The 23,824-nt window shown below is 34.4% G+C and overlaps 1 protein-coding gene across 5 annotated transcripts in view; it reads right to left on the bottom strand.

The window, feature by feature from the left end:
- The window catches only part of LOC100373263 (uncharacterized), a 113,608-nt gene that overhangs the window by 7,696 nt on the left and 82,088 nt on the right, over window positions 1-23,824 (bottom strand). For 4 of the 5 annotated variants that reach the window (XM_085493932.1, XM_085493933.1, XM_085493934.1 and 1 more), the window contains 19 exons: window positions 22,821-22,883; window positions 19,540-19,590; window positions 18,195-18,212; window positions 17,544-17,624; window positions 16,762-16,866; window positions 15,627-15,716; window positions 14,447-14,464; window positions 13,611-13,628; window positions 13,368-13,385; window positions 12,030-12,047; window positions 11,536-11,553; window positions 10,876-10,893; window positions 10,255-10,281; window positions 6,475-6,516; window positions 5,735-5,794; window positions 4,915-4,959; window positions 4,740-4,802; window positions 4,539-4,610; window positions 2,784-2,810 (listed from right to left, as the gene is read on the bottom strand). In XM_085493932.1, the coding sequence (XP_085350058.1) occupies window positions 2,784-2,810; window positions 4,539-4,610; window positions 4,740-4,802; window positions 4,915-4,959; window positions 5,735-5,794; window positions 6,475-6,516; window positions 10,255-10,281; window positions 10,876-10,893; window positions 11,536-11,553; window positions 12,030-12,047; window positions 13,368-13,385; window positions 13,611-13,628; window positions 14,447-14,464; window positions 15,627-15,716; window positions 16,762-16,866; window positions 17,544-17,624; window positions 18,195-18,212; window positions 19,540-19,590; window positions 22,821-22,883 (852 nt within the window). The remainder of the gene's footprint in view (window positions 1-2,783; window positions 2,811-4,538; window positions 4,611-4,739; window positions 4,803-4,914; window positions 4,960-5,734; window positions 5,795-6,474; window positions 6,517-10,254; window positions 10,282-10,875; window positions 10,894-11,535; window positions 11,554-12,029; window positions 12,048-13,367; window positions 13,386-13,610; window positions 13,629-14,446; window positions 14,465-15,626; window positions 15,717-16,761; window positions 16,867-17,543; window positions 17,625-18,194; window positions 18,213-19,539; window positions 19,591-22,820; window positions 22,884-23,824) is intronic. The other variant, XM_078009181.2, reaches the window with a different exon arrangement.

Raw genomic sequence — 23,824 nt, 5'->3', positions numbered from 1 at the left:
ACGGTTCTAACCAATAGCATTACAGAACGCAATGAACGCTTGGAAAGGTTTGATTGTGAAAAGAGATATGAGCAAGAATATGATCATATACATGTACAAAAACACAAAACGCACGTAATAAACGCCTTGTTCTGAAAACTAGAACCAGTTCTTTCATAGCCTGACAAGGTCGCACAAGTTGCACCCTCTGCGGTGCTCAAATTCCAACGTGGAGTCTGATGCCGTTCGGCTAGCGAGGGTGCCACGCACGCCTACATGTCAGGCAAGGTCTTTCATAGAATAGCTCATTTTGAGAAATGTATATTTGTCAAGTGTTTTTGTGATCATCTCGCAATTTGTGTGAGATCTTTATCGCATACCTCACCACTTGCAATCCATCATCTTATCCTTGCTAATATGTAAATTACAAAATTAAATATTCATACTAATGAAATAACAAATAATAAGAGGTTATTTCAAGAATACCACAGAGTATACAAGTGCATTATGGTGATCATATTGACCAATGTATTAAAGGGATTAATGTGATCCTGTATTGCCTTTGTGCATACTTTGCAGAATCCTCGTGATAACCTAATTGTTATACATCTTTTTGCTGTTTCTAGTAATAAAGAGAAACAGCCAAAAATGTCAACAAAAAAGTTTTACGCTGTGTAGCTGTACGGTGAAGATGGGTAAACAGGGGTTGTAACACTAGCTATACTGTAAATATGGGTAAACAGGGTTTGTAACACTAGCTGTACTGTAAATATGGGTAAATGGGGGTTGTAACACTAGCTGTACTGTAAATATGGGTAAACAGGGGTTGTAACACTAGCTATACTGTAAATATGGGTAAACAGGGTTTGTAACACTAGCTGTACTGTAAATATGGGTAAATGGGGGTTGTAACACTAGCTGTACTGTAAATATGGGTAAACGGGGTTTGTAACACTAGTTGCACTGTAAATATGGGTAAACAGGGGTTGTAACACTAGTTGTACTGTAAATATGGGTATAAACGGGTTGCAACACTAGCTATACTGTAAATATGGGTAAACAGGGTTTGTAACACTAGCTGTACTGTAAATATGGGTAAATGGGGGTTGTAACACTAGCTGTACTGTAAATATGGGTAAACAGGGGTTGTAACACTAGCTGCACTGTAAATATGGGTAAACAGGGGTTGTAACACTAGTTGTACTGTAAATATGGGTATAAACGGGTTGTAACACTAGCTATACTGTAAATATAGGTAAATGGGGTTGTAACACTAGCTGTACTGTAAATATGGGTAAACAGGGGTTGTAACACTAGCTATACTGTAAATATGGGTATAAACAGGTTGTAACACTAGCTATACTGTAAATATGGATAAACAGGGGTTGTAACACTAGCTGCACTGTAAATATGGGTAGATGGGGGTTGTAACACTAGCTATACTGTAAATATGGGTATAAACGGGTTGTAACACTAGCTATACTGTAAATATAGGTAAACAGGGGTTGTAACACTAGCTGTACTGTAATATGGGTAAACAGGGGTTGTAACACTAGCTATACTGTAAATATGGGTATAAACGGGTTGTAACACTAGCTGTACTGTAAATATGGGTATAAACAGGTTGTAACACTAGCTATACTGTAAATATGGGTAAACGGGGGTTGTAACACTAGCTGTACTGTAAATATGGGTAAACAGGGGTTGTAACACTAGCTATACTGTAAATATGGGTATAAACGGGTTGTAACACTAGCTATACTGTAAATATGGGTAAACAGGGGTTGTAACACTAGCGGCACTGTAAATATGGGTAAATGGGGGTTGTAACACTAGCTATACTGTAAATATGGGTAAACAGGGGTTGTAACACTAGCTGTACTGTAAATATGGGTAAACAGGGGTTGTAACACTAGCTATACTGTAAATATGGGTATAAACGGGTTGTAACACTAGCTATACTGTAAATATGGGTAAACAGGGGTTGTAACACTAGCTGTACTGTAATATGGGTAAATGGGGGTTGTAACACTAGCTATACTGTAAATATGGGTAAACAGGGGTTGTAACACTAGCTGTACTGTAAATATGGGTAAACAGGGGTTGTAACACTAGCTATACTGTAAATATGGGTATAAACGGGTTGTAACACTAGCTATACTGTAAATATGGGTAAACAGGGGTTGTAACACTAGCTGTACTGTAATATGGGTAAACAGGGGTTGTAACACTAGCTATACTGTAAATATGGGTATAAACGGGTTGTAACACTAGCTGTACTGTAAATATGGGTAAACAGGGGTTGTAACACTAGCTATACTGTAAATATGGGTATAAACGGGTTGTAACACTAGCTATACTGTAAATATGGGTAAACAGGGGTTGTAACACTAGCTGCACTGTAAATATGGGTAAATGGGGGGTTGTAACACTAGCTGTACTGTAAATATGGGTAAACAAGGGTTGTAACACTAGCTATTCTGTAAATATGGGTAAAAAGGAGTTGTAACACTAGCTATACTGTAAATATGGGTAAACAGGGGTTGTAACACTAGCTGCACTGTAAATATGGGTAAATGGGGGTTGTAACACTAGCTGTACTGTAAATATGGGTAAACAAGGGTTGTAACACTAGCTATTCTGTAAATATGGGTAAAAAGGAGTTGTAACACTAGCTATACTGTAAATATAGGTAAAAAGGGAATAGTAAACACTTGCATGCAGCTATGATAACAACAATGAAAACAAATGAAACAATATGGAATGCAATAATAAACATGCTGACTGGAACAAGCAAGTCTCACCGGATCCCCTGGTGTACCATCATTACCCTGAAAGATAATACAGTTGCCATGGAAATCAGATGGGGAAACAAATTTTACCACAATACTACAATTCATCAACACATGGCAGGTGTCATTCCTTCTAGCTACAGGTGTCATTGTATCTGACTGCAGGTGTCATTGTATCTGACTGCAGGTGTCATTCTTTCTGACTGCAGGTGTCATTCTATCTGGCTGCAGGTGTCATTCTATCTGGCTGCAGGTGTCATTCTATCTGGCTGCAGGTGTCATTCTATCTGGCTGCAGGTGTCATTCTATCTGGCTACAGTTGTCATTCTATCTGGCTACAGGTGTCATTGTATCTGACTGCAGGTGTCATTGTATCAGACTGTAGGTGTCATTCTATCATTCTATCTGACTGCAGGTGTCTATCTGGCTGCAGGTGTCATTTGATCTGAGTGCAGGTGTCATTCTATCTGGCTGCAGGTGTCATTCTATCTGGCTGCAGGTGTCATTCTATCTGGCTGCAGGTGGCATTCTATCTGGCTGCAGGTATCATTCTATCTGGATGCAGGTGTCATTCTATCTGGCTACAGGTGTCATTCTATTTGACTGCAGGTTTCATTCTATCTGACTGCAGGTGTCATTCTATCTGACTGCAGGTGTCATTCTATCTGACTGCAGGTGTCATTCTTTCTGACTGCAGGTGTCATTCTTTCTGACTGCAGGTGTCATTCTGACTGTAGGTGTCATTCTTTCTGACTGTAGGTGTCATTCTATCTGACTGCAGGTGTCATTCTATCTGACTGCAGGTGTCATTCTATCTGACTGCAGGTGTCATTCTATCTGACTGCAGGTGTCATTCTATCTGGCTGCAGGTGTCATTCTATCTGGCTGCAGGTGTCATTCTATCTGGCTGCAGGTGTCATTCTATCTGACTGCAGGTGTCATTCTATCTGACTGCAGGTGTCATTCTATCTGACTGCAGGTGTCATTCTTTCTGACTGCAGGTGTCATTCTTTCTGACTGCAGGTGTCATTTTATCTGGCTACAGGTGTCATTCTATCTGGCTGCAGGTGTCATTCTATCTGACTGCAGGTGTCATTCTTTCTGACAGCAGGTGTCATTCTATCTGACTGCAGGTGTCATTCTTTCTGACTGCAGGTGCCATTCTATCTGACTGTAGGTGTCATTCTATCTCGCTGCAGGTGTCATTCTATCTGGCTGCAGGTGTCATTTTATCTGGCCGCAGGTGTCATTCCATGTGACTGCAGGTGTCATTCTATCTCGCTGCAGGTGTCATTCTATCTCGCTGCAGGTGTCATTCTGTCCGGCTGCAAGTGTCATTCTATCTAGCTTATATTTGTCAGCTGTTGAAATTCTATATGGCTTCTACAGCTTTTTCAGGAACAGCAACCGCATTGCAGTCAAGACAGTTCACACTTTTATGTTAAAGGTGTCACCATTGTGGCACCAAGTAAAATTTGCTTTGTCTAAGGTAACTAAGGTATGTTTAATTGTAAAAGCCATTAATTTCAAAACTGTCAGTTTTGATGCTTGTGTGCCAGTTTATATTGTATGTAATCCTTTTCCAGCAAAGTCATTTTTAAGTACACATCGATGTTTACTTTTTTTTGTGTATTCTTATCAGACTTTATCTCAGTCAAGGTTGCAATGCTGATGCTGAAAGATCTGTAGTTAACTGCAATGTCATTCTTTTAGGCTACAGAGACAAAGTATGTTCTCATCTTCTGTTTGCACTCTAGTCATTTTTACCTGTGGTCCTTTTTCTCCTGGCTTTCCTGGTTCTCCATTAGCACCTGTTAAACCCCTAGGACCTGGCTCTCCCTATAAAAAAATAACATCCAGTAAAATGACTGTGGCCAGCGAGGAGCATATGTTTAAAATAGTTTTTGTGCAATTCTAATGAGCAGATACAGTTCAGTATCATACTCTTTTAAAAGTTAAATCACTTACCGAGGGTCCCATTAGTCCTTCCAGACCTGGTCTGCCTGGGATTCCAGTCTTGCCTGGTGTCCCCTGAATAAAAAAAAAATCAAACATGTTGTTTAAACACATTATAACGAAACCGAACCTTTTATAAATTTGAAATATTTTAGCAACCATATTATTAGATGTGTATTTTATTTACCGGCAGTCCCATTGGCCCAGTGTCTCCTCGTTCTCCCTTCGGTCCCTGAAACAAACATAGATTAAACCATTAACCCTATAAACACCCAAGTCTGTTCTGCTAAATTGTTGGCAAAATAATTTCTTTGTTTAAGGTAGTTCATGCTGAATTCAAATTGTGAAACCCTGAGCATGTTACTGTACATGTATGTAATGCATAACGTGAAAGAACATAAAATAACAACTATTGTTGCATTGGAAACTAACTAAAATAAATCTTAATTTTTTGAATGTTTCAGAAATTTTAAAACTCAAATTAATTTTTCATCCAATGTCACCAAGCAAAGTTTTGGGATATCAAGAAATAATTTGACCATAAAAACCAGAGCAAAAATGATAAACATTTCATTCTTAAAAAATTAGCAGGTTACCCCACTCATTTTTTTTATTTCTGTTTACCTGACAGCATAAAATATAATCTTTAATTTGGTTCAACTCAAATGATAGACACAATACCAATGAGTCACCAGAGATGACTTGAATGTCACAATGTGTGGCATAGTAGCTGAGATGTTACCATGGGAACACAATGACCACATCATTATCAGTGGTAGTAATTTACATGTCACTGTTGGTAGCAGAATGACTCGCATGTCACCACAATTGTATAGTGGATCAGACATTATGTATATCGTACAATGACTGAGACGTAAAAGTAGGAGTAATGTTCAGTGAATGAGATGTCATCATGGGTCAGGTCCATAGGTAGCAGAATGACTCAGATATCACATTGAGTGATATAGTAATACATGTTACAAGAAACTGGAAAGAATTTTAAATACCATTTCGCCAAATCCATCGTTGCCCGTATCTCCTTTTGGTCCAGCAGGTCCTGGTGGTCCCTGGAGGTATAATATACATATATTATTGTTATAAACATTATAGTATCAGGAATTGTATGTTAACTTAAACTTGATAAGAGAGGCAACTTTATTAGTCTGTGTAACTTATAAAATCAAAACTCACATGTATTTCAGGATATAATCTCAGGATATAATACGTTCAGAAAGTTCCAAATATGACATATTAGAATGTTAATGACCAAAACCAACTATGATGTTAAAATGATTCTCACTTTGTACAACTGGTCCTTTAAAATCTTAATTAAAATAACACTAATGTAAATGACTGAAAGACTGATTTTATAGTTTAAGCACTGTGCCAATAATCCAAAATCTACGAGGTATAAAAAGCGAAATATACTCAAAACCTTCATAATGGCAGCCATTGATACAATGGTCAGAATAAGTACATAATTTATCTGTTGGAATTATGATTATGAATCATATATTGCTTAAAAAGGATGATAACTGGTGGCCATTTTGAATTTCAAAATGGCCGCCTTTATAATTATGAGAAAAAAATGGCAACAAGTGAAATTGATTTAAATGTATCAAAATTAATGTTTACTGAAATTTTCTAAGATTACACGCAACAATACATATGGGGTTCACAATCTAACAGACTATAGAAACCATGTGCCAAATCCAATTTTAAAGATGCTACATAACATGATACTTACCATTGGTCCTGGTGGTCCTCGAGGGCCTGGTATCTGGAAAATCAAAAACAAGGAATGTAACATTAGCACAGAGAACAGTGAAATGTAATATTAGCAGGTAACAGTGAAATGTAACATTAGCACAGAAAACAAAGAAATGTAACATTAGCAGGAAACAGTGAAATGTAACATTAGCAGGTAACAGTGACATGTAATATTAGCAGGTAACAGTGAAATGTAATATTAGCAGGTAACAGTGAAATGTAACATTACCAGGTAACAGTGAAATGTAACATTACCAGGTAACAGTGAAATGTAATATTAGCAGGTAACAGTGAAATGTAACATTAGCACAGAAGACAATGAAATGTAACATTAGCACAGAAAACAGTGAAATGTAACATTATCACAGAAAACAATGATATGTAACATTAGCAGGTAACAGTGAAATGTAATATTACCAGGTAGCAGTGAAATGTAATATTAGCACAGAAGACAATGAAATGTAACATTAGCACAGAAAACAGTGAAATGTAACATTAGCACAGAAAACAATGATATGTAACATTAGCAGGTAACAGTGAAATGTAATATTACCAGGTAGCAGTGAAATGTAATATTAGCACAGAAGACAATGAAATGTAACATTAGCACAGAAAACAGTGAAATGTAATATTACCAGGTAGCAGTGAAATGTAATATTAGCAGGTAGCAGTGAAATGTAACATTAGCAGGTAGCAGTGAAATGTAACATTATCAGGTAACAGTGAAATGTAATATTAGCAGGTAGCAGTGAAATGTAATATTAGCAGGTAGCAGTGAAATGTAACATTAGCAGGTAGCAGTGAAATGTAATATTACCAGGTAGCAGTGAAATGTAATATTACCAGGTAGCAGTGAAATGTAATATTACCAGGTAGCAGTGAAATGTAACATTAGCAGGTAGCAGTGAAATGTAACATTAGCAGGTAGCAGTGAAATGTAACATTATCAGGTAACAGTGAAATGTAATATTAGCAGGTAGCAGTGAAATGTAACATTAGCAGGTAGCAGTGAAATGTAATATTACCAGGTAGCAGTGAAATGTAACATTAGCAGGTAGCAGTGAAATGTAACATTACCAGGTGACAGTGAAATGTAATATTAGCAGGTAGCAGTGAAATGTAACATTAGCAGGTAGCAGTGAAATGTAATAATTAGCAGGTAACAGTGAAATGTAATAATTAGCAGGTAACAGTGAAATGTAATAATTAGCAGGTAACAGTGAAATGTAATATTAGCAGGTAACAGTGAAATGTAATATTAGCAGGTAACAGTGAAATGTAATAATTAGCAGGTAACAGTGAAATGTAATAATTAGCAGGTAACAGTGAAATGTAATATTAGCAGGTAACAGTGAAATGTAATAATTAGCAGGTAACAGTGAAATGTAACATTAACAGGTGACAGAAATGTAATATTACCAGGTAACAGTGAAATGTAACATTAACAGGTAACAGTGAAATGTAACATTAGCACAGAAAACAATGAAATGTAACACTAGCACAGAAAACAATGAAATGTAACACTAGCACAGAAAACAATGAAATGTTCATTAGAACAGAAAACAGTGAAATGTAATATTAGCAGGTGACAGTGAAATGTAACATTACCAGGTAACAGTGAAATGTAATATTACCAGGTAACAGTGAAATGTAACATTAGCAGGTAACAGTGAAATGTAATAATTAGCAGGTAACAGTGAAATGTAACATTACCAGGTAACAGTGAAATGTAATATTACCAGGTAACAGTGAAATGTAACATTACCAGGTAACAGTGAAATGTAATATTACCAGGTAACAGTGAAATGTAATATTAGCAGGTAACAGTGAAATGTAACATTAACAGGTAACAGTGAAATGTAACATTAACAGGTAACAGTGAAATGTAACATTAACAGGTAACAGTGAAATGTAACATTAACAGGTAACAGTGAAATGTAACATTAACAGGTAACAGTGAAATGTAATATTACCAGGTAACAGTGAAATGTAACATTACCAGGTAACAGTGAAATGTAATATTACCAGGTAACAGTGAAATGTAACATTAGCAGGTAACAGTGAAATGTAATAATTAGCAGGTAACAGTGAAATGTAACATTACCAGGTAACAGTGAAATGTAATATTACCAGGTAACAGTGAAATGTAATATTACCAGGTAACAGTGAAATGTAACATTAGCAGGTAGCAGTGAAATGTAATAATTAGCAGGTAACAGTGAAATGTAACATTAACAGGTAACAGTGAAATGTAACATTAACAGGTAACAGTGAAATGTAACATTACCAGGTAACAGTGAAATGTAATATTACCAGGTAACAGTGAAATGTAATATTACCAGGTAACAGTGAAATGTAACATTAGCAGGTAGCAGTGAAATGTAATAATTAGCAGGTAACAGTGAAATGTAATAATTAGCAGGTGACAGTGAAATGTAACATTACCAGGTAACAGTGAAATGTAATATTACCAGGTAACAGTGAAATGTAATAATTAGCAGGTAACAGTGAAATGTAATAATTAGCAGGTAACAGTGAAATGTAATATTACCAGGTAACAGTGAAATGTAATAATTAGCAGGTGACAGTGAAATGTAATATTAACAGGTGACAGAAATGTAATATTACCAGGTAACAGTGAAATGTAACATTAACAGGTAACAGTGAAATGTAACATTAACAGGTGACAGAAATGTAATATTACCAGGTAACAGTGAAATGTAACATTAACAGGTAACAGTGAAATGTAACATTAACAGGTGACAGAAATGTAATATTACCAGGTAACAGTGAAATGTAACATTAACAGGTAACAGTGAAATGTAACATTAGCACAGAAAACAATGAAATGTAACACTAGCACAGAAAACAATGAAATGTTCATTAGAACAGAAAACAGTGAAATGTAATATTAGCAGGTGACAGTGAAATGTAATATTAGCAGGTAACAGTGAAATGTAATATTACCAGGTAACAGTGAAATGTAACATTAACAGGTAACAATGAAATGTAATAATTAGCAGGTAACAGTGAAATGTAACATTAACAGGTAACAGTGAAATGTAACATTAACAGGTGACAGAAATGTAATATTACCAGGTAACAGTGAAATGTAACATTACCAGGTAACAGTGAAATGTAACATTAACAGGTGACAGAAATGTAATATTACCAGGTAACAGTGAAATGTAACATTAACAGGTAACAGTGAAATGTAACATTAGCACAGAAAACAATGAAATGTAACACTAGCACAGAAAACAATGAAATGTTCATTAGAACAGAAAACAGTGAAATGTAATATTAGCAGGTGACAGTGAAATGTAATATTAGCAGGTAACAGTGAAATGTAATATTACCAGGTAACAGTGAAATGTAACATTAGCAGGTGACAGAAATGTAACATTACCAGGTAACAGTGAAACGTCACTTTAACACACAGAACAGTGAAATATGACATTAGCAAAGAACAGTAAATACGATAAATTATTACATATTGATAAATGAAGAACACTCAATGAGATTATGACAATTTAGTTAATATAATAACCAAAACTTTTATTGAATTTCTCATTCTGTTAATGTAATAGCTGAAACAGTGAAATGGTGCCCTCAATGGAAGAGCACAAAAATATGTCAGTTCAACAGGAATGTTGCCATGAAACGAACAAGTCAGAAAACAAAATATTAATACAAGTAATAAGAATAGATGAGATGGTCATCTTTAATGACAGTTGACCTTGGATTTAATACTTACTGGGTCACCGCTTCCTTCACCTTCACCCTGTAAGGTTAGCCAAAAAAAAAAAAGTTATAGGCAAACTTCGGGGTACCTGTCATTTGTAAGATATCGTTTTTTGTTTCCTTTTTCACAAATAAACGAAATAGGGGGAAACAAAAAAAACAAAACACATGGCACATATTTATTTACATGTAGGAGGAGGGTAAGCGAATGATGTAATATGCAATGAGAATAACACACGAACTGTGAGACACAAATTGTATGGCAAATTTAAATTTCCAGAAATACCATGCAAATGACTGTCAAGAACTAGTAAATGTTCGTCTCAGAATGTTTTTTGCTAGTGTCTTTGCTTATCTGCATAGCATGTATTACTTGCATTTATGAATAAGACGATAATATCACTTGTTTTCACTGTGTTTTGTGATGATTAAAACGATTATCATTGCATTACACTGTACACAGATAATAAAGTTACACTTTCTTATTGAATAATATTTGGTACAAATAATGATATGAAATATTTTAAACAACTCAACAAAACAGCAAATATTTTTAAAATGTTGTTCTCTTAAATTTATTCTGACATTCAATCACAGAAGGAACTTGCTGTAAAAAAGGGTTTAGTTTACTTACTGGACTGCCTTTTATACCCTGTCATTAAAAACAAAAGAAAAACAAAGTTTGAACTACGAGTGCTCCCTTCAGTTTGCTCCCAGGATAGGTTCAAACACATGCTTCCAAACCATGCATGATGTAGTTTCAAACCTAAGTAATAGTAACATTCATGCATATATTTTAACAATATTTAGAATGAATTGTTATTGCAAGCAGCAAATAACGTTTTCCTAGTGTAAGAATTAACACAATAAGTACAATTACAAAGATGATAATGAGAAGATAACATACAAATCATGATTTGATTATTTTAACAGCATTCACGCATGCACAAAACAGATAGCTAAATGAACAAGAAATTGACAATGGTGAAAATTAACAGGCATATCACTAAAATGAGAGAGAAATGTATCAACAGTTCCACAGCCAGATCTATTTCCTGCCAAAATATTATATTTTTCAGTAATTTTCTCTAAATTCATTAATATTTTAAACTAAATGAACAGAATATAATAACTGCTCATAGATTTGAGTAAATGTAATTTTGATCAACAAAATTTAGAAAAAAAAAAAAATTTATTTTTGAAGAAGTTTATTTTATAAGTGGCAAGAATTAACACTAGCTGTGAAATGAATATGCAATAAAGACACCAAACTGTAAAATGTCATTATAACTACCTGAGGACCCATTGGACCCTGGAAAAAAATAAATTATATGGAAAGAAATGTTAGTTACACATTATATCAGTAGTATTTGTTGCTAAGCAACCACATATCGAGTTAGTTGATTTTTCTAGTTAATTACTCTAATTTATGGAATCATTTAAACATTCACATTATCCAGACAACTGATCTGGAAAACTTCACAAGGTTATGATATTTTAGAAACTTTTTAAAAATACAATTTTATATTGCATAGGGAGAGTGCCAGAGAATCATTTTTAATTAGTAAATGCCCCTAAACCTGAATTATTATGATTTATTGAATTAGCATTCCTTTTTGCAAAGAATAAAAATGTTGTAGTTCTGGGGTAAAAGCTTTTTTTGTATGGGGTCCATATATGTATATATATATATATATATACAAAGCTGTAAATATTTTGTAATGTTGTTCACATTCAGTCACAGGACACAAGAGGAACTCACTGTAACAGAGTATATGGTTTACTTACTGGACTGCCTTTCACACCCTGTCATTAAAAAACAAAAGAAAAACAAAGTTTGAACTATGAGTGCTTCCTTCAGTTTGCTCCATGCAATTGAAACGCATGCTTCCAAACCATGCATGATGTAGTTTCAAACCTAAGTAATGGTAACATTCATGCTTAAGACTACATGCACATCAATATCAACACTACTGTTTTTTTTTGTTTTAAGGGTGGTCACATCTAACACAATCTCGACAGAGCAATTTAATGAAATATTGCTATGGTAACAGACCATTTGAAAATATTTGTGTACTCAAGCTAGTTTTGAATTATAAATCTTAAATGTATATGTTCTGACTAATTTTCAATTCAAGAAGCTCATCTGAGTAGGATTTAATAAAGCTACAGGGGAACCACAAAGTCATTGTTTCCATGGAAACATGATTTGGGTGCCCATATTTTTTTTTACACTTTTTGCATATTTACAAGTTAGCAATGTACAGCATTGAAACAATTTTAGGTAATTTGAATTTTTTTTCTTCTTACACATGGAAATGAGATGAAATTAATTCACTATAATTCCATTGATGTATTATTGGTATATTAATATAATGTTGAACTTTTGATATGAAATAAGATGAGATGGTGCTATGATTAATTTCAGTAACAAAATAAAAATAAAATATTTCAAGGCTGATTTTTATTGGTCTTAGTGAGGATCTGTTCATGTTTTCTTTATAAAACATTTTTCTGATATTTTTGAAAGTTACCTTTTGATTAATTGTGAGATAAAAATAAAGTAATCTGACCAGAAAAGATTATAAAATATGTTGATCAATCTATGCAAAACAGCATTTTTTGTATTCATTGTAATTTTGACATTGTTTCAAATATTTTGGAATGCAAGCAATTAATAAGTGAATACTCTAGTGTAAGAATGAACACAATACGTACAATTACAAAGCTGATGAGAAGAAAACGAATTAATTATGATTTGATTATTTTAACAGCATGCACTATAAAACAGATAGCTAAATGAACAAGAAACTGACAAATAACTTGCATATCATTAAGGAAGAGGAAAAATGAATTAACATTTCTACAGCCAGGTTTATTTCATGCCAAAATACGAGAGCGAAGATTTTATTAATTTTCAGTAATTTTTTCTATTTTTAATAATATTTTGAATTAAAAGAACAGACTATATAAAAGATCATAGATTTGAGTAAACACAATTTTGTTCAAAATTCAGAAAAACATTAATTTATTTTTGAAACAAATTACTTTGTGGCAAGAATTAACACTGGCTGTGAAATGAATATGCAATAAAAAGACCAAACTGTAAAATGTCATTATAACTACCTGAGGACCCATTGGACCCTGGAAAAAAATAAATTATATGGAAAAAAAATATGTTAGTTACATTATAGGCCCCGAAAAATAGAAGTATTTGTTGCTAAGCAACCACATTTTTAAGTTTGTAGATTCTCTTCGTTAGTTACTTTGAATTTATTCATTCGATGAAATCATGTACATTGAAATCACCAGATAACAAAACTCGATCATGAAAAGAACTCGCTGTAAAAGAGTAATAAGTTTACTTACTGGACTGCCTTTCATGCCCTGTCATAAAAAACAAAACAAAAGAAAAACAAAGTTTGAACTATGAGTGCTCCCTTCAGTTTGCTCCCAGGAAGGGTTGAAAAACACATGCTTCCAAACCATGCATGATGTAGTTTCAAACCTAAATGAAATGGTAACATTCATGCGTATGATTACATGCACATAATGTTACAATGTTATTTTGACTTCATAGTTTACATCAACAATTTCTATAAAAAAATAATTCTTATTTTTAAGTCAACTGATAAGTTAGGTAGCTTCAATGTAAATGCATGCAAAATGTACACAATGCTCTCAATAAAAAAAAAATTATGGTATTCATCTTAAATTTAACAATATTGAGAGTTTCTGTTTTAATGCAAGCAGCAAATAACTTTACACTCTAGTGTAAGAATGAACACAATACGTACAATTACAAAGCTGATGATGAGAAGAAAATGTATTAATTATTATTTGATTATTTTAACAGCATTCATGCATGCACAAAACACTAAATGAACAAGAAATTGACAATGGTGAAAATTAACATGCATATCACTAAAATGAGAGAGAAATGTATCAACAGTTCCACAGCCAGATCTATTTCTTGCCAAAAAACAAGAGCAGAAATGTTATTACTTTTTAGTAATTTTCTCTAAATTTAATAATATTTTAAAACAAAACTGCTCATAGAATTGGGCAAATGCAATTTTGAAACAACTAAATTCAGAAAAAATGAAGTTGTTATGACTATTTTATGACAAGTGGCAAGAATTAACACTGGCTGTGAAATGAATATGCAGTAAAAACATCAAACTGTAAAATGTCATTATAACTACCTGAGGACCCATTGGACCCTGGAAAAAAATATATTATATGAAAAGAAATGTTAGTTACATTATATGCCCAGAAAATAGGATTACGGTATTTGTTGCTAAGCAACAACATTTTGAGTTTGTTGATTCTTCTCAATCTTTTTAGTTAATTTGAGTTTTTTAATTTGATGAAATCATGTAAATTCATTGATTTTCACAAATTTTTCAAAAAAAAAACTATTTTTTGTTCATCAGAGAGTTTGTGTGAATTATTACACACAGATAAACAGTACTATTACCGGGAAAAAGAAGTAAACATCATTTTGTAAGTCGTTTTTCATTTATATATTCTTGAAGACAGTACAGAGAACAGTGAACTTTTTCAGTAAGGCCAGGCTTTTATTATTCCTTGTTTTGCGAACCCGCCGAATGAACAGGAACCAAAAATGAAATAAAAATCAAATTTTATTTCAGCGTAATTTCTCGCACCCGCTGACTTGTAAGTGCCAAAAATTGCTAAAAAAAAATGTTATCTTCATTTTTTTTCCGCCCGCCGCATAACAAACCCAAGTTGCATTTTTGTGGGAGTATCATGATCAAAGTACCGAAGTCTCACGCAGATAAGAAACAAGGTTATACATGGAATACAAATTTATTTCAATTCGTTGAGTATCACACAAATCTAATGGAAAAAAAGAATTAACTTTATTTTTTTTCGCCCTCCTCAAAAAAATTGCCTTATAAAAACTTGAGAAACAAGGAATAAAAAAAGTCTGACCTAAATGCCACTGAAAGTTTTCTGAACAAATTATTTTAGATGTAATTATTGCGACATAAATACGATAACTTTGTGAGCGTGAGCGTAAATGCAGTGATCCTGTGATAGAAATTCACTGGTCAAGATTGTTAGAAATGAAGCACAAAGAAATCTTTTAGCAAATAGAAAAGATGATACAATTCTTTCACCAAAATTTTAAGCGAGGGAAGTCATCACCACAACCACAGCACATCATTATTTACAAACAAGCGTTTACCCATGAGTCTTTGCATTTTTAGTGTGCATTGGTATCCTCACTTAAAATTCAATTCCTATGCATGTGTAGGTGATAACTATGAGCGTGAAGTAGAAACAAAAATCTATGCACCATGGCTGTAGAAAGTATGAAATATATAAGATGCAGAACAAAAGAAATAGATTACATACCGGCAATCCCATTTCACCCGGTGCACCTGGAGCACCAGGGAAACCTGGATCACCTGGAACTCCTTTATCACCAGCGTAACCCTTATCACCCTAAAAAAATCCACCATCACCAGAGTGTTAGTTTTTTGGCAAGAAATCAGCAAAGCTCAATATTGAAAATGCATGGATAAAACATCAAGAATGATGACATTTTTTGAGGTCATGCTCAAGCTTGTTCTCACAGAATCCCATAATGTTTGACCTTTGTCAAGTTCAAGAGTAATTGAAGGTCATTATCAGAATAAAAGCATATTCGAGTCAAAGCTGGAGTACAAGATTGTTTGATTTTTTTGAAAATCATGTTAAAAAACAAATCATATTTAGAGGTCAAAACCATGTATGCTCAGAATATCAGGATATTAGAACTTCACCCATGGTCATAGTCAGAATTTCAGAAGTTTTAACTTTTGTAGGTCAAACTAATGATACAAAACCTTGACCTTGGCAACCAGCGCAAAGAAGACCAGGTTGTTTTTTAAACATAGTAAAAAACAAACAATTGTTGACATTAAACATGAACTATATGGTGTTCTTTTATTGTCATGTACACGAAGCACCGGACATCTCCTTCATCTCACAGGAACGAGCTTCCTTGAAAAACATAAAAATGCCTGTGTTTATTAGAAATACAACTGTCACAACTGTACCCCCCCCAAACATAATATTTTTCAAACTTTTGGCACATTGTCAAATTAATAATGTACCCGATAGATAGGCCAAGTGCATGTATATGGCCACATTAAGGCCTAAGAGAAGTTATGTTGCTGGTCTGCGTCTAGTCCTTTTTTATTTATCCAGTGTATAGCGCCCTCTGTTGACGAATTGATGGAATTTGCAAAATGTGCCCTGTCAAATATTTTAGCAAAAAAAAAAAAATGTAAATCGCCTCACTACCCCATTTTTCAAAAATTTTACTAGAAACTCTTTTTTTAGCAAGACCTTTTTGCTACAATGTACTCCTATATATGGTCCTGAAATTAACACATAAAATAACAATTACACCCACAAAAAAACAAACAAATATTACATCATCAGCAATAAAAAAACAAAGATTTTCGCACATGAATATAAGCATTTGTTATCATTTTTGAATTACCTGAATTCCGGGAAGTCCAAATTCTCCTTTAGATCCTTTCAATTGTGATCCTGTCGCTCCTTTCCCTCCCGGTAAACCCCGAGGTCCTGGCTCACCCCGATCACCCTATAAAAATTTTATGAAATTGCAAAACAAAAATGAGGTGCAAAAAAAAACAAAAAATAGCAGTGGTAGATTCCTAAAGTTCAATTATCACTTTTTGTGCGCTTATGAGTTGATGTGATACAGGTCTCAAAAGTGTTTCCATTATCTTGAATTAAAACGAATGGTTAACCAATACCAGTCAAAAAACTCAACATGCTTCAGTTCACTGTTTAAAAGTTGCATTTCCACTTTTTATAATCTATAGAAAACATCACATCGATTCCTGAAAACATTACAAGAGCTATGGGTTTTTGTACAGTTCAGCAGAAGTTTCATCCGACTGAATCCTAAAGTCAAATTTAAAACATTGCCTTGAGTGATAACAAAATTTAAATCATAGTCCTTCTTTGATGATCAGACTGATTTTATTAATAATTATTTTGCATATAATTACCGAATATCTATATAATCCCACAATATTTTCTCTTAGTTTGACATCAGTAGACACGAATAATTACTGCCAAGGACTTGCCCTTCTCTGGCGGTAATCATGACTTTTTATATTCGATAAGAGTAAATACCGTGGGATTGTATATTCACCACATGCAAATTTTTTGTTTCAAAAATAGTGAAATGATGGAGTGTTAAAAGTGGTACTATTGTTAAAAATGGGAATGCTTTAGCGTCATATCACTCACCTTTTTGCCTCTCTTTCCTCTCCTTCCAGTCTCTCCCTTTTCACCATCTTTCCCAAACGCACCTGGCAAACCCATTTCACCCTGTCAACAGACATATAAAATATATACAAACATGCCCGAGTTCACAAACATGCAATACATATTTGTAAAGATATTGTAGTTTTCACTCGATTATCACAGTGATTACTTTCACTTTGCCAGAATAATTTAAAATCACAAAACATTCATGTACGATAGTTTCTTGCGGTGTAACCAACACAGGTACATGTAAGAATCTGAGAACAGAAATATAACGATATCTTTCTGCGTAGATTTCTTCAAACAGTACTGTTTGGACTGCTGGTCATTTTATGGCTTGAAGACAAACTAGGACAAATGCCTGAAATTTCCAGCATTTACTTTTTATTTTTAATTCACTCCAGGATTGCAACGTTGACATGTTTGATGATTCAATGACCTCTTCCAAAACAAATCAATCTCACTACGTCGCTTTTAATGACATTTCTGTTACTTTGATATATTTCTGAATATTTTAAGATCTTTCTCATCTATAAATGACATGTGTTTGCACAAAGAATATTTTTGCTGAAAAAGCTGGATATAAAATTCAACATTGGTAATGAAATGTAAGAATGAGTGTTATGTTATTACCTTTGGACCTGGTGGACCCTGTAAAAAAATGAATGAGAGAATATATTACATATTTGTTACCATAGTAATTAATTAATTAATTATATCATGTAACAATTTCAAGATGTGTTGTTTCACAGAAGTTAAAAAGTGTGTAACACTGTGAATGAATATTAAAAATATAATATCTATGAATATTTCAAGAAACATACGAATATTTAACAAATACTGTAAAATCTGTATTAGAAACCGCGGCTTCTATTAAAGTGGTACAATGCAACAGAGGGGATGCGGCTTCTAATAGAGCATCTACACATATGAGAAATGATGAATTTTTGGTTCTCAATTATTCAAAAAAAATGGGTGCGACTTCTATTAGGGATGCGGCTTCTAATACAGATTTTACGGTACTTGATTTTACTAAAGGTGGCTTTATTGGTATTACCGGTATTACTGCACCATTGTTTTATACTAAAAATAGTAGAAAACGCTGAAATAATTCAAAAAATCTCTGAAGCAAGTATCAAACATTTCCACACTACAGCTTAAATCTAGATGTATTGTGTAATAACTAGACACATAAACGATAATTAAATAGAAGAAATATGAATTTTGAATGAATTAATAAAACAATTTTTTTTTTAAATTTAAATATAAAGTTTCTTTATTTAGCAAAAAGTAAATTCATGCTATTTTACACAATAGAAACAGACAAAACTTATAAAAACAAATAGTGAGAATAAAACAATTTCTATTGTACCCGATTTCCTTCATGCAATCAATATTCAGGCAATGCATCATGGGTAATTCTTACTACAATGTACTGGTAAATGGAACATGCAAAGGATCATGGGACACAGTCAGCAAATGCAGTGCCATGAATGAGTCAACTTGTAAGTTATTCATTAACAGTGAACATCAATTAATTTAAAACAAAAGCAAGCTAATTACATTATATATCATTATTGTTTATTTCATTGCATAGGAACAACAAACATTTCTTTGAAAACCTACAAACAAATTATTATATAACAGTAATACAATATTATCATATCATTACACAAAAATAAGTACTGTAGAATACTTTATTTTCCCTTAGAATTTATTTTCGCTATAGGGATGATTCCGTGAAAATAAAATCCAGCGAATATACTTTTTTTCCTATATTTCACATTAAACTCATCAAAAATCAGTGAAAATAAATTCCATACAAAACGCCCAAAAAGCCTTTTCAGCGAAAATTAATTCCAGCGAAAATAAAGTATTCCACAGTATATGGTTAATATATGGTTAATAGGAAAGGAAGAAGGATAAATAGAAGCACATGCTGAGAAGCAAGCCATAGAACCGTGTTGTGCATACATACCGGAGGTCCACTAAGAGGAAGATAATTCTCACTTTTCCCATCAAAAGCACCCTGCAAAGTCCATAGCAAAGAAAATACCACCACCAAAGTCAAGAAAAAAACGAGTATAACAAAATAATAATAATAAGCAAATAAAAATCTTAATATTTATTGTTTTTAATGTGAAAGTTACAATGTGCAAACATGAACTTTTATTTAACAGGTTCATTTGCATAACTTAAAAAAACCATTTGTACAGAAATTGAGCAAAACAAAATGGCCACCTATAAGACTGCAGATAACAAGATGGCCACCTATAAGACTGCAGTTAACAAGATGGCCACCTATAAGACTGCAGTTAACAAGATGGCCACCTATAAGACTGCAGATAACAAGATGGCCACCTATAAGACTGCAGATAACAAGACGGCCACCTATAAGACTGCAGATAACAAGATGGCCACCTATAAGACTGCAGATAACAAGATGGCCACCTATAAGACTGCAGATAACAAGATGGCCACCTATAAGACTGCAGATAGCAAGATGGCCACCTATATGCCTGCAGTTAACAAGATGGCCACCTATATGCCTGCAGATAACAAGATGACCACCTATAAGACTGCAGTTAACAAGATGGCCACCTATAAGACTGCAGTTAACAAGATGGCCACCTATAAGACTGCAGATAACAAGATGGCCACCTATAAGACTGCAGATAACAAGATGGCCACCTATAAGACTGCAGATAACAAGATGGCCACCTATAAGACTGCAGATAACAAGATGGCCACCTATAAGACTGCAGATAACAAGGTGGCCACCTATAAGACTGCAGATAACAAGATGGCCACCTATAAGACTGCAGATAGCAAGATGGCCACCTATATGCCTGCAGTTAACAAGATGGCCACCTATAAGACTGCAGATAAGATGGCCACCTATAAGACAGCAGATAACAAGATGGCCACCTATAAGACTGTAGATAACAAGATGGCCACCTATAAGACTGTAGATAACAAGATGGCCACCTATAAGACTGCAGATAACAAGATGGCCACCTATAAGACTGCAGATAACAAGATGGCCACCTATAAGACTGCAGATAAGATGGCCACCTATAAGACAGCAGATAACAAGATGGCCACCTATAAGACTGCAGATAACAAGATGGCCACCTATAAGACTGCAGATAACAAGATGGCCACCTATAAGACTGCAGATAACAAGATGGCCACCTATAAGACTGCAGATAAGATGGCCACCTATAAAACTGCAGATAACAAGATGGCCACCTATAAGACTGCAGATAACAAGATGGCCACCTATAAGACTGCAGATAAGATGGCCACCTATAAGACTGCAGATAAGATGGCCACCTATAAGACAGCAGATAACAAGATGGCCACCTATAAGACTGCAGATAACAAGATGGCCACCTATAAGACTGCAGATAAGATGGCCACCTATAAAATTGCAGATAACAAGATGGCCACCTATAAGACTGCAGATAACAAGATGGCCACCTATAAGACTGCAGATAACAAGATGGCCACCTATAAGACTGTAGATAACAAGATGGCCACCTATAAGACTGCAGTTAACAAGATGGCCACCTATAAAACTGCAGTTAACAAGATGGCCACCTATAAGACTGCAGATAACAAGATGGCCACCTATAAGACTGCAGATAACAAGATGGCCACCTATAAGACTGCAGATAACAAGATGGCCACCTATAAGACTGCAGATAACAAGATGGCCACCTATAAGACTGCAGATAACAAGATGGCCACCTATAAGACTGCAGATAGCAAGATGGCCACCTATATGCCTGCAGTTAACAAGATGGCCACCTATAAGACTGTAGATAACAAGATGGCCACCTATAAGACTGTAGATAACAAGATGGCCACCTATAAGACTGCAGATAACAAGATGGCCACCTATAAGACTGCAGATAACAAGATGGCCACCTATAAGACTGTAGATAAGAAGATGGCCACCTATAAGACTGCAGATAAGATGGCCACCTATAAAACTGCAGATAATAAGATGGCCACCTATAAGACTGCAGATAACAAGATGGCCACCTATAAGACTGCAGATAAGATGGCCACCTATAAGACTGCAGATAAGATGGCCACCTATAAGACAGCAGATAACAAGATGGCCACCTATAAGACTGCAGATAACAAGATGGCCACCTATAAGACAGCAGATAACAAGATGGCCACCTATAAGACTGCAGATAACAAGATGGCCACCTATAAGACTGCAGATAAGATGGCCACCTATAAAATTGCAGATAACAAGATGGCCACCTATAAGACTGCAGATAACAAGATGGCCACCTATAAGACTGCAGATAACAAGATGGCCACCTATAAGACTGTAGATAACAAGATGGACACCTATAAGACTGCAGTTAACAAGATGGCCACCTATAAAACTGCAGTTAACAAGATGGCCACCTATAAGACTGCAGATAACAAGATGGCCACCTATAAGACTGCAGATAACAAGATGGCCACCTATAAGACTGCAGATAACAAGATGGCCACCTATAAGACTGCAGATAACAAGATGGCCACCTATAAGACTGCAGTTAACAAGATGGCCACCTATAAGACTGTAGATAACAAGATGGCCACCTATAAGACTGTAGATAACAAGATGGCCACCTATAAGACTGCAGATAACAAGATGGCCACCTATAAGACTGCAGATAACAAGATGGCCACCTATAAGACTGCAGATAACAAGATGGCCACCTATAAGACTGTAGATAACAAGATGGCCACCTATAAGACTGCAGATAACAAGATGGCCACCTATAAGACTGCAGATAACAAGATGGCCACCTATAAGACTGCAGATAAGATGGCCACCTATAAGACTGCAGATAAGATGGCCACCTATAAAACTGCAGATAACAAGATGGCCACCTATAAGACTGCAGATAACAAGATGGCCACCTATAAGACTGCAGATAACAAGATGGTCACCTATTAGACGGCAGATGACAAGATGGCCACCTATAAGACTGCAGATAACAAGATGGTTGCCTGCAAAATGGGATTCAAATATGCGAATGAACCAGGGTGCCGGTATTGTTACGTAACCACTACAACTAACAATGTTATTATTGCATTACCTCAGATTGATCATTCAAGTTACATAAAAATGATAATTCTGATGTAGACTTAAAAGAGGGTTAGTATCCAGTGATGTTAAAAGTGAGAAATTTAACGGCAAATTCTAAAAAAAGATTTGCACAAAAATATATTTTATTTTTTTACCTGTATTTGAAAAGAATCGCTGCTGACAACTGGCCCTGCAGTACCTTTTGTGCCTTTTTGACCCTACAGAAAAGAACCCTTTTCAGCCAATAATTTCTTCAAAATGCTTTTGTTAAAAAGAATGTTGGGAAAGCGGAACCAAAATTGAAAGTTTTTTTTTTTTGATATTTGAGTACAACTTATTATCTTTTTTCTAATTATCTTACACTTTTTTAGAAAATGAGCTCAGAAAGACCCAAATTTGTAATTTACTAAATTATTACAACAATAGTAAAGCAGATTACGAACATCTTTGTTTTGTTTTTTGTTCAGGTCAAACAAAAATTCTCTGTGGGTTTCTTGGCGTACAATTTAATGTTTTCAAAACCAACAAACAAATCCAAACATTCAAGAATATTCTTCGCATGATTCTTTAACACTAACGATAATTTGCAAAAAAAAGCCACTGTATGATTTCCAAAAATAATCCCATATTTGCTCTATTAGTAGCTACTGAGCTTACAGAGGTTTGTCTACTACTGACAAAATAAGTCATATTTTTAGTAATCCAACATACAATAATGTAATTGTATTAGAGCAAATACAGTAAATAAAAAAATACTGAACATTTTAGGATCTGTAGAAAAATCTATTGTTGGGGTCTGGCTATTATCATCAGTCTTAGCTCGCATTGAAGCAATATCCAATTTTCAAATACAACTCATCATAAAGAGAAGACATTCACTAAAAGCAGGCAACTACAGGTAAACATCACACTACACTAGCAAGCAAATACACACAAATATATTTACAAATAAAACATCAAAGACAAATAACCAAGGGATTGTGAGTTCTATTTTTATGTAATCAGCCACGTTTATGATCACGCCAAGATATTCGCAACTGATGTACATGAAGAATTCAACAGTCGTAAGTGTCCAATACGTAAAGTAGAATTCTACTACTATTATAGTGGCAATACCAATAAATTTACACACACGATTATTGTCCTCTGATGTTATAAT

The sequence above is a fragment of the Saccoglossus kowalevskii genome, chromosome 19 (genome assembly GCF_978046115.1).
Source record: "Saccoglossus kowalevskii chromosome 19, keSacKowa6.1, whole genome shotgun sequence".
Classification (NCBI taxonomy): domain Eukaryota; kingdom Metazoa; phylum Hemichordata; class Enteropneusta; family Harrimaniidae; genus Saccoglossus; species Saccoglossus kowalevskii.
Note: the sequence above shows the minus strand (reverse complement) of the source record. Positions and strands in the feature narration are given on the sequence as shown.